General features: G+C 45.1%; 1 protein-coding gene across 2 annotated transcripts in view; it reads right to left on the reverse strand.

Annotated features, from left to right (window-relative positions):
- MBD2 (methyl-CpG binding domain protein 2) overlaps positions 1–11,849 on the reverse strand; it is a 76,645-nt gene extending 64,796 nt beyond the window's left edge. For both annotated transcript variants that reach the window (XM_063453908.1, XM_063453909.1), the window contains exon 1: positions 11,612–11,849. In XM_063453908.1, the coding sequence (XP_063309978.1) occupies positions 11,612–11,721 (110 nt within the window). In that variant the 5' untranslated portion in view covers positions 11,722–11,849. The remainder of the gene's footprint in view (positions 1–11,611) is intronic.
- Between the last annotated feature and the right edge of the window lie 909 nt (positions 11,850–12,758).

The raw sequence follows: 12,758 nt of genomic DNA on the forward strand, positions 1-12,758 counted from the left end.
TGATGACATCGGTCGGTACAATGTCCTCTCTGGTCCAAAGTGTTTGATGGTACACATTAGTCACATCATGTTTAGAAAAAAGAAAACAGTTACACAAAAGACACTGAGTGAAGAAAAGGAAAAAATATTTATCGCTAAATATACATTTTCACCAGTGTTTTTAAAGGTTTACATTAGTATATAATCAGAGGAAAGTAAAGTATAAATTCAGTTTATGAAATGCAATAATGAAGTCAATCTCTGATGAATTTGAAACATTGACCATCATATATCCCACAAAACACAGCTTATTCATAGTTATATACACAGACGTGTATGTAGATAGATCTGCCCTGTTAAAGGGACACTCCAGGCACCCAGACCACTTCTGCTCATTGGAGTGGTCTGGGTGCCAACTCCCACTACTCCTAACCCAGCAAGTGTAATTATTGCAGTTTTTTATAAACTGCAATAATTACCTTGCAGGGTTAACTCCACCTCTAGTGGCTGTCTATTAGACAGCCACTAGAGGGCTCTTCCTGCTCGATAGCACAGGAAACCTGTACTAGAGCATCGCTGGACATCCTCACGCTGTGTGAGGACCTCCAGCGTCGCTCAAATCCCCATGGGAAAGCAATGAAATTTGTTTTCAATGCTTTCCTATAGGGAGACTTAATGCGCATGCGCACCTTGGCCGGTGGGTGGGATCAGTCTCGCCCACCGGGCGACGCAATACAGAGGAGGAGCGTCGCGGAGGAGGAGACAGCGGCGAGGGACATCGCCGCTGCCTCAGGTAAGTGACTGAAGGGGTTTTCACCCCTTCAGTAACTGGGGATTGGTGGGTGGGAGGGAGAGGCACCCTCCAGTGCCAGGAAAACGGATCGTTTTCCTGGCACTGGAGTTTCCCTTTAATTTTTTTTTATTTTATTTTTTCGTCAATCTGTTTTTTATTGAAGGCACATAAGATGGGATACATAAGAGAAAGCTGGGGAAATGTATGGGTGGTTTACAATATAAGGTTGATACAACATTCAGCAAGAGTATGTTTCATTTCCAGAATAACAATGCCTCATTTTCTTTTTTTAATGTTTAAACTGTAGTATGAAAATACAAGCTATGGATCGTAAGATCCGGTATGTAACGTGCTAAATTAACAATGCATTAACTAGTCTTAATGTACCAACAGTGCAATACAGTGTAGGTTAAACTATGAGTCAGCTGGTATGCATTTGCTAGTCGTATGTTGTATATAGGTAATCCATGTATCCTGCTAACTGTGCCTAAACTGCGTGTTGTAATACAAGCTGAGAGCAGGCAGTTATAACTTGTGAACACATTTAATGCGCTTGTAACATAACTGTTGTGCACCATAATGGGGGCTTGCTCAAACTGCACATAGCTTAATACATGTGTGAGTGATGCGACAGGTAAAGTGTTTAGTGGTGTAGTACCGCTGGACCCACTGGTGAATTGCATGAGTGTCTGGTAAGCAATGTCCTGGTGCAAACTTCAAGTGGAGTCGTTTAGCTAATTGGGAAACACGCTGTATTATCCACCAAAGAGTTCATGGCTGTGGGCGGCATGTATTGGGGCTGCGGGCTTACGGTCCATCTATCAGCCAATACCCCTGCTGGGAAGGTCGGAGCCATGAGTTGGTCGGGTCAACAAGAGGCCGGTGAGCTGTTGGTACAAGGAGGGAGCGCTCCAGCCCCAGGCCGGAATGAAGGCAAGCACCTGGAGTCCACAAACTCGAGCTCTCGTGGTCGAGGCCGGGTCTACCCTCTGTTGGGCGCCATGGGGAGCTTGGATGTTCTGCCGTCGCCTGCGACGGTCGGGCTTCCAGCAGTGTGGTCGGTGCCGTGGAGGTGTCCTCCGGGAGGCCTTCAACCCAGGAAGGATTGCAGGGCGGGCTGCGATATTAGCTTTGCGTGGTTTACCCGATGTAGGTCTTTTCCAGCTCCGCACCTCGTCCCTCCTTACTGTTCCCACCGGGTCAGGTGGTTCCCATCTGCAACATAGCTTCAGTCGCTCCCAGAGCCTTTGAAAGAGCCTGTCCAGTCTCTCAGCGTACTGCTCCTCTGTGTAGTATCTTCGGCTGCTTTGATGGGCTGGCGCAGGCTTCTGCCACTGAGTCGCGGCAGCCATCTTGGGTGGCCCACTGGCCGCGTTGTTCGGACTACGGTGTATAGCCGTGGCTTGTGGTGTCGTTTGCCCTGGTTTGGTGGGGACCGGGATGACCCCCGCCGGTCCAAAGGGGGGGGGGGGGGGGGGGGAACCCATGTCGAGGTTGTAGCTTAATATGGCCCCAGGAGAGCGGCCGTCTCCCCCGTGGTCCGTTTGTCTCGGTAGGTGGTAGGCCTCGCTGCTAAGCTCCGCTTTCTGCGGTCGGAGCTGCATGCTTCGCGTACCGTTAGGTGCTGGTTATCCTCCTCAGTCTGGTAGGCTGTTCCAGGCTCGGTAGGTCGCAGTTAGGGCTTCACATTATGCCCCTTGCCACCGGAGCATTTAGCATGTGCGTTTTTTAGCATCTTGACGGTCAGGCCCCGCCCCCTTCCCTTTAATTTAGACTTTCAGGACTACGATTATTATTAATAAAGGGGCAACTCATTCTTTAGCAGTGCATTATGGGTGGATGAGTCATACAAATAATTGCACAAGAAATGTTTGACTCAAAGGAACAAGAGGCGTAGCTGGCCTTCTTCAAATTAATCTCCAATCTGAAAACGATGAGTTTTGTCTAACCCTGGTAATGAAACAGTTAATATGGTGCACTTCTGTCTTTCAATATGAATCATGTTGCCGGGAATGACAAATTTCCCCTACAGTCACTTCATTAACTTCTTCAGGACTGGTGCTTTTCCAAGATGCCATGCTTTCATGACTTTTGCTATATGTTTGTTTAGTACTTTTTTTGTATGCACCCATAGATATTAAACACTGCATTTTAAGGGACAGATATGGCTATCATTTTAAAAGAACACTCCAAGCCCCATAATGGCTACAGGCTGGCAGGACTGCCCTGGCACTATAATTTTAAAACATCTTAGTCACTTCTGAATATTTGTTAAAGTCATACTATAGTCACCAGAACAACTACAGCTTAATGTAGTTGTTCTGGTGTCCATAGCTTGTCCCTACAGGCCTTTTAATGTAAACCATGCCTTTTTAGAGAAAAGGCAGTGTTAACATTGGTGCTTCGTTACACCTGATGTTCAGTGTCTCCAAGCTCTGCATGGAGACCCTAAACTTTCCCCATAGATGCATTGAGGTTGTGATTGGCGCAGCGTGACGTTCTGCGCACATGTGCAACATGCGCAACAGCCTCCCAATGTTTTCATATGGAAAAGCATTGAATTGGCTCAGATCATCAAGTTTGATGATCTTAGCCATGGAGGCGGAGCCAGATACAGTGACACCGGCACGGCACTGGAAAAATAGGCAGGTAAAAAAAAGCAAAAAAAAATAAAAATTACAACTATGTCAGGAATACTTGTTTGTATTCCTGACACTATAGTGTACGAGTAAATACTCGTACTGACTTAAATACCAACCCAACCCAAAGTTATCATAATACAAAGTAGGGACTAGAGACAAAAGGCAGAGCTTCGCTGTGAGGTGTAATCTATGCATGCTCCAGCAGTCTACTACTCCATAGAACTTAGTGTTGCAGCCTCACGCATGTCATGTTGAATCTTCTCATTTACTATTTTATCAACATCTGCTAAATCTGCAAGTTAGATTTAATATATTTGTGTTTTTCCACACTTAATTTTTTTGAGTCATTTGCAATGGCTTTACTTAAAGAGGTCTTGATGAATGTGTATATTACCCCCTCCTCCAAAAAAGCAACCTTCAGTCTTTTGCCTGGGCTGCCAAAACTTGTTCACTGAAACATTGTTATTCATTGACATCACAAAGTGGCAATGTAGTGGGAATAAAAACACTCATCTAAAATCAGTGGGTTCCACCATTCAAAAGTGCTGCCTAGCTTGGGGCCAGTGGACAAAAACTAAAAGTTTTTATATGACTGCGGTCTGAAACCTCAATTGGTTTTTATTGCATTTCCGGTTAAAGGCTCTTGGACTCCAGTACAGAATTGCATTCCTTTGGCTCATAGCAGAATAACAGTGTTCAGCACTCCACTGGTGCATCAAGTTTTGCTTTTTTAGTAAACTTCAAATCTGCTCTAAAACAGGCACTGTCACATGCAAACTAAAAGTTAGAGTTTACACATTTTTTTTTTTATTTTTTTTAAATATAGTGAACAGGTTTAATTTACACACATCACATACCAGGTTGCCTGACACAGTCAAAGCATACGATTCAAATTAGTTTAACCCCGATGGTGCCATATGAAACTATTAAAAGAACGCGTGAGTTGCACAGCATTTTCTAAGCTGATGCCAAGTGCACATGAGCATATCTAGAGACTCAACATGTTGTCCTGAACACAGAAGTGCTGCAGAGGAATTTGTGTTTATGCTTCCCTCCACAGCACTATTCACTCTAATAAGCATCCATTAGGGTGTGGGAATGAGGAACTGACAACATAAGAGCAACTCAACACATTGTTGTCAAATATTCTAAAACCCCAATAAGCTGATTTAAAGCTAGTTAAGGGTCGTCCTTTTTTCCTCAACTATTTTTACTTTACATTGCATATTGTGATGACACAGCAGATGCAAATTGATATAAACTCACAGTGCTATTTCATTAGTAGCTTTTAACACTAAAAAGGACACTCCAATACCAAAATACAAAAATAAAATAAAAATCATAAAATAGATGTAGACCAAATATATAATGTATTCCCCTATACATATCCTGCCTAGTCATCATGACTTTATTCCTTGGTGCCTCGCTCTTATGGACATAAGGGATCTCTCCCCCAAAATGTAGTGTGACTGCACCTTTAGAAGCGCTCGTGCTGCACTCAGAGCACTAGGACCCTGCAGAGACCATTGAAACAGCGTTCCATGCATGTTCTACCCTCCTTAATTTGTAGACAGCCTGGTAGGAATTCAAGCCAGGCTGACTAACCAGTACTTTGTGCATATCCCCTCCTTTGGGCAGAGCCAGCAACATGAACGCATCACTGACCAGCCCCTTGAACCTCCTCCAACCAGCGTCCTGCTTCTCGGGACACCAACAGTGGGGTGTATATAACCAAGCCCAGACTTAATGCATCTGACCAATGATAGACTTCGTAAAGCAGCTGAATGATAAGTCTTTGCAAGGCCGGTGCTCTGAGCCTGTCTCTTGAGTTAAGCTGCACTGAGCTAAACAACCAAAGTAACAGGACCATTTGTCTGAGTAACAGTCATAGAGGAGTGTAACAAGGTTAATTAAGAAAAGTGCCAATTTCTGCTTAAATGTATTTCTACTGAAATAAGGACACACTTCACACAAAGAATTTGAACAAGAAAATGGGCTTTAAGGGTCCAAATCTTCCCTTTAAGTCAATAAAAAAAAAAAAAAAAAAAAAAAAAAAAAGAAAGTATGCCGTCTATATTAACTAAAAGAAAAATATTTATGTTAGTAATGTTCTGCAACACTCTCCCATCTGCATACGATAGATAACTCCTTTTGGTTATGGTATGCAAGGTTGCCCATATTTGCTGAGCACTAATAAAGATACAGAAGACTTTTGGAGGGTAAAATCATCTTTAGAACTCAAATATATAATAGATCAAATTATTCAAATTATATAATAGATTATGAAAAGGTTTCTGTATTAAATGGACTTTTTACAAACCTATATTAAATTTTATTATTTTAAATTACTGCTCGAAAGAGCACGTGTCCTGCTAACATACAACAAAATTAATGCTTTATTAAAAGGATACTACAAGAAACACAACTACCTACATTTGCCCATTCCACCTACAATCACACCATAGACACCAATTTGTATCTCACATGATGTGGCTGTTTTTCCCCATCAGTTACCATAAGTGACAGTTAAAGGTAAAATCATGGTACAGCAAGTAAAAGTTGATTTAAAAGACCAATCCACACTAAATATTAATAAAGAAACATAAAATCACTATTTAGTAGATAGACACTTAGTCTGATTCTCAACTAACAACAGCACATGGACACTTCAGCGCATGTGCAGTGAAGGGGAGCAGGAAGGACACTGGAGCCCTGGTGGAAGCTACAGAGCCGGGGAGGACAAGTACAATTGAATGCTGTGGATGAATGCTCTCACAGACTCATGGGAACATATGGGACAAGGAAGGCGCACATTAGCAGAGGAGGAAGAAAAGCTCCCAGACTTCCTTATTGGCAGCCAGGGGTGTGTTTAACAACACTCTATTCATTCATAATGGTCATCATGTTAATGAGACAGTCCATACACATAAAGCAATTTGGCAAGCATCATATTTGGAGTGATCGGACTTTTGCCACATCTTTGCAAAAACTTTTACATAGGATCAATTATCTTTTGACTGGATAGGAATTTCAATGTAACTTCTTATACACAAAATTATATTTATTTTTTAGGGGGGTTAAGACAACTCAAATAGCACTTTGAACTTGGGAGCTTATTTACTAAACAATGTTCTACTAAAATTAATGAGTTGCAAAGCAATCTCTAAAACAACTGACAATGCTTTGGGAACAAAATGTTCTGTAGACATCAGGCTGTGAGCCATCACCCTCATCCCATATCCACTGAGCAGTGATCTACTATACAAAGTGCAATAGTCTTCACACACGGAAAATTTCTCTTCCTGGAACACTTTGACAGTGAGAACTCTAACACTCTGTGCCACCCTCATGCACCTATTCTAGACGATCCTATCCATTACACATTGTGCCACCCTCTTGCCACATACAGTGTGCATTCTTCAACTTTACTTACAGTGTCACACTCCTAATCATACAGTAAGTACCCCACTCCTTTACACAATGCACCATCCGACAAACACAAATACTAGAACTGCACTTCCTGGTGCCCTGTTCCACATACATGGATCCTTAGCAAACTGTGCCACCCAGGGTTAAACTTAAGTGGTGTGTCCACAGGAGGCACGCACTCAAAGAGGGCACATTGACAGTAGCACTACCCTGATAGATTACAGGGAGTGTGACAATGCATGCAATTTTTTTTTAATTTCAATTTAGGATACATTTTTTTTTTACTAAAACTTCAAAAACAGGCTGCACCCTACATCACAAGTATATAAAGGGATGGCAGGCATCAGGTACTTAATACTGATGAGACAAGCTTCACTTGCCCTCTTTCCAGAATGCTATGTGAATTCTTCCCAGGAAGGAGGGAGAAAGAGACACTCAAGGAAGGTAAGATAGTCGTTGGTTTATTTATTCTTGTAAATATATAGTTAAACTATATAAGCGCATTTATACTCTAGTCTAGTGTGTCTGATAGTCCCTTACATATGTTTGTGTATAAATAAAATCAAGGATGGCTAGGGTTGCACTCACCTGAACATGAAAACATTATAGGGTGCTGCTGGGGCCAATTTAAACAAGTAAACCCCCATTATTTTTTGATTAGGTGAGGTAATAAAACTATGACAATCTGTGAGACTTGAAATCGCTGTTCAGTGAATGGGCAAGTGCGCTGGATTGTATATTGCACTCTTTTTCATTGGATTACATCTCTCTGCGGGTTGACACCGAGGAAAGTTTACTGGAATACTTTTAAAAGGGGTTAGTTCCAAAATATAAAATAACGGCTTGCACTCACGGTGTATGTATGTATATATATAGTGCACTCTGACTTCCTCACTGAGTGCTAGACCACAAGGAAAAAGGTAAGAGAGGGGGCAAAATATTGTTTTATTATGCTGTCAAATTAAATGTAAACACTAAATAACACAAATCCCACACAGCTTGACATCAGTGTTTGTGTTTAATTGCAGTGTTGGCACTCTAAGTTGGTTTCTAGTGAGTTTAGGGTTCGCCATCACCAACCTAGTTTATATGACAGGGAGACACACTATGTAAGGTACAGTGGCTATAACATCGTAAACTATGAGGTATAGGAGTGCCCATTGTAAGTTGTAGGGGTGGCATAGTGTTTAAGAAAGTTATAGTGGCTTTAGGGTAATACACTGTGAGATAGAGGAGTGCCCACTGTATGTGGCAGGAAGGCACAGTGTGTAAGGTATAGTGGCTGTATGATGGCATACCGTGAAGTAGAGGAGTGCCAAGTGTACGTAGCCTCTGAGGCACAGTGTTTGAGATATAGTGGCTGTAGAATAACACAGTGTAATAGAGAAGTGCCCATTGTATGTGGGTAAGGTATAGTGGCTGCATGATGGCACACCATGAAGTAGAGAAGTGCCAAGTGTATGTGGCAGGAGTGGCACAGTGTGTAAGTTATAGTGGCTGTAGGATAACACACAGTGTAATAGAGGAATGCCCAGTGGATGTGGCAGGGGTAGCACAGTGTAAAGGGTATAGTGGCTGTAGGATAACACAGTGTAATAGAGGAATGTCCTGTGGATGTGGTAGGGGTGGCACAGTAAGGTATAGTAGCTGTAGGATAAAACAGTGTAATAGAGGAATGCCCAGTGGATGTGGCAGGGGTGGCACAGTAAGGTATAGTAGCTGTAGGATAAAACAGTGTAATATAGGAATGCCCAGTGGATGTGGCAGGGGTGGCACAGTGTGTAAGGTATAGTGGCTGTATGGTAACACTGTAACAGAGGAATGCCCAGTGTATGTGGCAGTGGTGCCACATTGTGTAAGGCATAGTAACTGTATGGTGACACACAGTGTAATAGAGGAATGCCCAGTGGATATGGCAGGGGTGGCACAGTGTGTAAGGTATAGTGTCTGTATGGTGACACACAGTGTAATAGAGGAATGCCCAGTGTATGTGGCAGGGTTGGCACAGTGAAAAGGGTATAGTGGCTGTAGGATAACAGTGTAATAGAGGAATGTCCTGTGGATGAGGCAGGGGTGGCACAGTAAGGTATAGTAGCTGTAGGATAAAACAGTGTAATAGAGAAATGCCCAGTGGATGTGGCAGTGGTGCCACATTGTGTAAGGCATAGTAACTGTATGGTGACACACAGTGTAATAGAGGAATGCCCAGTGGATATGGCAGGGGTGGCACAGTGTGTAAGGTATAGTGTCTGTATGGTGACACACAGTGTAATAGAGGAATGCCCATTGTATGTAGCAGGGGTGGCACAGTGTGTAAGGTATAGTGGCTGTATGGTGGCACACAGTGTAATAGAGGAATGCCCAGTGTATGTGGCAGGGTTGGCACAGTGTAAAGGGTATAGTGGCTGTAGGATAACAGTGTAATAGAGGAATGTCCTGTGGATGAGGCAGGGGTGGCACAGTAAGGTATAGTAGCTGTAGGATAAAACAGTGTAATAGAGAAATGCCCAGTGGATGTGGCAGGGGTGGCACAGTGTGTAAGGTATAGTGGCTGTATGGTGACACAGTGTAATAGAGGAATGCCCAGTGGATGTGGCAAGGGTGGCACAGTGTGTAAGATATAGTGGCTGTATGGTAACACTGTGTACCAGAGGAATGCCCAGTGTATGTGGCAGGGGTGCCACATTGTGTAAGGCATAGTAACTGTATGGTGACACACAGTGTAAGAGGAATGCCCAGTGTGTAAGGTATAGTGTCTGTATGGTGACACACAGTGTAACAGAGGAATGCCCATTGTATGTAGCAGGGGTGGCACAGTGTGTAAGGTATAGTGGCTGTATGGTGACAGTGTAATAGAGGAATGCCCAGCGTATGTGGCAGGGGTGGCACAGTGTGTAAGGTATAGTGGCTGTATGGTGGCACACAGTGTAATAGAGGAATGCCCAGTGTATGTGGCAGGGTTGGCACAGTGTAAAGGGTATAGTGGCTGTAGGATAACACAGTGTAATAGAGGAATGTCCTGTGGATGAGGCAGGGGTGGCACAGTAAGGTATAGTAGCTGTAGGATAAAACAGTGTAATAGAGAAATGCCCAGTGGATGTGGCAGGGGTGGCACAGTGTGTAAGGTATAGTGGCTGTATGGTGACACAGTGTAATAGAGGAATGCCCAGTGGATGTGGCAAGGGTGGCACAGTGTGTAAGATATAGTGGCTGTATGGCAACACTGTGTACCAGAGGAATGCCCAGTGTATGTGGCAGGGGTGCCACATTGTGTAAGGCATAGTAACTGTATGGTGACACAGTGTAAGAGGAATGCCCAGTGTGTAAGGTATAGTGGCTGTATGGTGACACACAGTACGGTGGAGCAGTGCCCGGTGTATGTGGCAGGGGTGGCACAGTAAGGTATAGTGGCTGTATGGTGACACACAGTGTAATAGAGGAATGCCCAGTGTATGTGGCAGGGGTGGCACAGTGTGTAAGGTATAGTGGCTGTATGGTGACACACAGTACGGTGGAGCAGTGCCCGGTGTATGTGGCAGAGGTGGCACAGTGTGTAAGGTATAGTGGCTGTATGGTGACACACAGTACGGTGGAGCAGTGCCCGGTGTATGTGGCAGGGGTGGCACAGTGTGTAAGGTATAGTGGCTGTATGGTGACACATTGTAATAGAGGAATGCCCAGTGTATGTGGCAGGGGTGGCACAGTGTGTAAGGTATAGTGGCTGTATGGTGACACACAGTACGGTGGAGCAGAGCCCGGTGTATGTGGCACTGAGTTTAGTAAAGTGTCACACAGTGAGGATAAGATGTGCCCAGTGTCAGGAGGTGACTCAATGTTTACACCTGGTCTCCCTTCAGTCAGCCCCACAGCCAGTGACAGCTCCCTCCCCGGAGTGCCTGGTGCCAGGAGTTTCTCTCTCTCTGCCAGTTGACCCAATTTCCTGATGCCCAGTAGCCCGTTGCCCCGGGCCAGTAATTACCAGTAGCCCGTTGCCCCCAGTCCGTTTCCCCCGGCCAGTAATTACCAGTAGCCCGTTTCCCCCGGCCAGTAATTACCAGTAGCGCGTTTCCCCCGGCCAGTAATTACCAGTAGCCCGTTTCCCCCGGCCAGTAATTACCAGTAGCCCGTTTCCCCCGGCCAGTAATTACCAGTAGCCCGTTTCCCCCGGCCAGTAATTACCAGTAGCCCGTTTCCCCCGGCCAGTAATTACCAGTAGCCCGTTTCCCCCGGCCAGTAATTACCAGTAGCCCGTTTCCCCCGGCCAGTAATTACCAGTAGCCCGTTTCCCCCGGCCAGTAATTACCAGTAGCCCGTTTCTCCCGGCCAGTAATTACCAGTAGCCCGTTTCTCCCGGCCAGTAATTACCAGTAGCCCGTTTCCCCCGGCCAGTAATTACCTGTAGTCCGTTGCCCCCGGTCCGTTGCCCCCGGCCAGTAATTACCAGTAGCCCGTTGCCCCCGGACAGTAATTACCAGTTGCCCGTTGCCCCCGGACAGTAATTACCAGTAGCCCGTTGCCCCCGGACAGTAATTACCAGTTGCCCGTTGCCCCCGGACAGTAATTACCAGTTGCCCGTTGCCCCCGGACAGTAATTACCAGTTGCCCGTTGCCCTCAGCCCGTTGCCCCCGGCCAGTAATTACCTGTAGCTCGTTGCCCCCGGCCAGTAATTACCTGTAGCCCGTTGCCCCCAGACAGTAATTACCAGTAGCCCGTTGCCCCCGGACAGTAATTACCAGTTGCCCGTTGCCCCCAGTCCGTTGCCCCTACCTGTAGTAGTAGACATCGCTCTTGCCAGCGCTCAGCCCGGACTTTCTGATGACTTCCTCCTTCTTCCAGCCCGGTGGCAGTGCCGGACACTCCATCCTCCGCTTCTCCATGGCCGGGCTGCGACTCTCACCGGACCATGTGTGTCTCCTGCGGCCCCCGGCTGCCTCTCGCTCTCTCTCACCTGCCGGTCTCAGCGAACCCTAGCAACCACGCCTCACAACGCTTCCGCCCTGTCACACAGAATGAAGTTCCAGCAGGCAGGGGTGGGCGGAAGGATACAAGGCTCACGTACCTAGGTCTTTAACCCCCTCCTTGCTGTGAGTCATGTCTGAGAGCGCAGAGTCCAGTCTCTCATAATACATGAGGCTGTGGCTGAGTCTCTCTTTCATTCCACTTAGTACACAGGAAATATTTTACTCCACAAAAAGGAAAATAATTGTATTTGTAGTTTTTAGTTTTCTCTCTCTCTCACTTGCTCATTTAGGCTAAATAAAATAGTCCTCACATTACCATTTGTGTCAGTGTGTTTATTATTGTTATTGGACATCTGTGCTGCACCCTGATTGTTTGAAAAGTTCATATATCTGAATTGTTGACAGTTACCAACTTATCACTACATGGGAGGTGGGCAATCTTAATACTTAGTGGGCTGTAGTGGTTATGGTGTTTTGAGTTTTCCTTTAAGATCCAGAAAGACTAAAATATAGGGGAATAGAAAGGGACAGCCTGCTGTAGTGGTTATGGTGCCAGACGTGCCCTCGCATCGTCCCAGTGTAATCTGCCAAACTATTTTTGTACAGTTTGACAGTGTACATGGGTTCCGGCAATTAATTAGCCATTAATCCTGCATATTTGGCAATATTACAAAAGTATTAATAATTGAACAGAAATACAGTTTGTTAGTCAGAACTCAATTTACTATAATACAGAGTTTATTGAAAATCCACAGTGGTTGAAGAAAATGGTATGAGTTAATCCAGGGGCATCTATGGGGGCGATGGATGGCCTTGAGCCCCACACCCTATGGCCCCCAATACTTTTGTTCCCTAATCTGATCTGCTTCCTGCCGGCTCGCAGTCTCCTTGTTGAGTCTACAACTCGGCCAGGAGCAGAAGCAGCACAGTGACAGCGACACACTGGGTATAAT

The sequence above is a fragment of the Pelobates fuscus genome, chromosome 5, assembly GCF_036172605.1.
Source record: "Pelobates fuscus isolate aPelFus1 chromosome 5, aPelFus1.pri, whole genome shotgun sequence".
Lineage (NCBI taxonomy): Eukaryota > Metazoa > Chordata > Amphibia > Anura > Pelobatidae > Pelobates > Pelobates fuscus.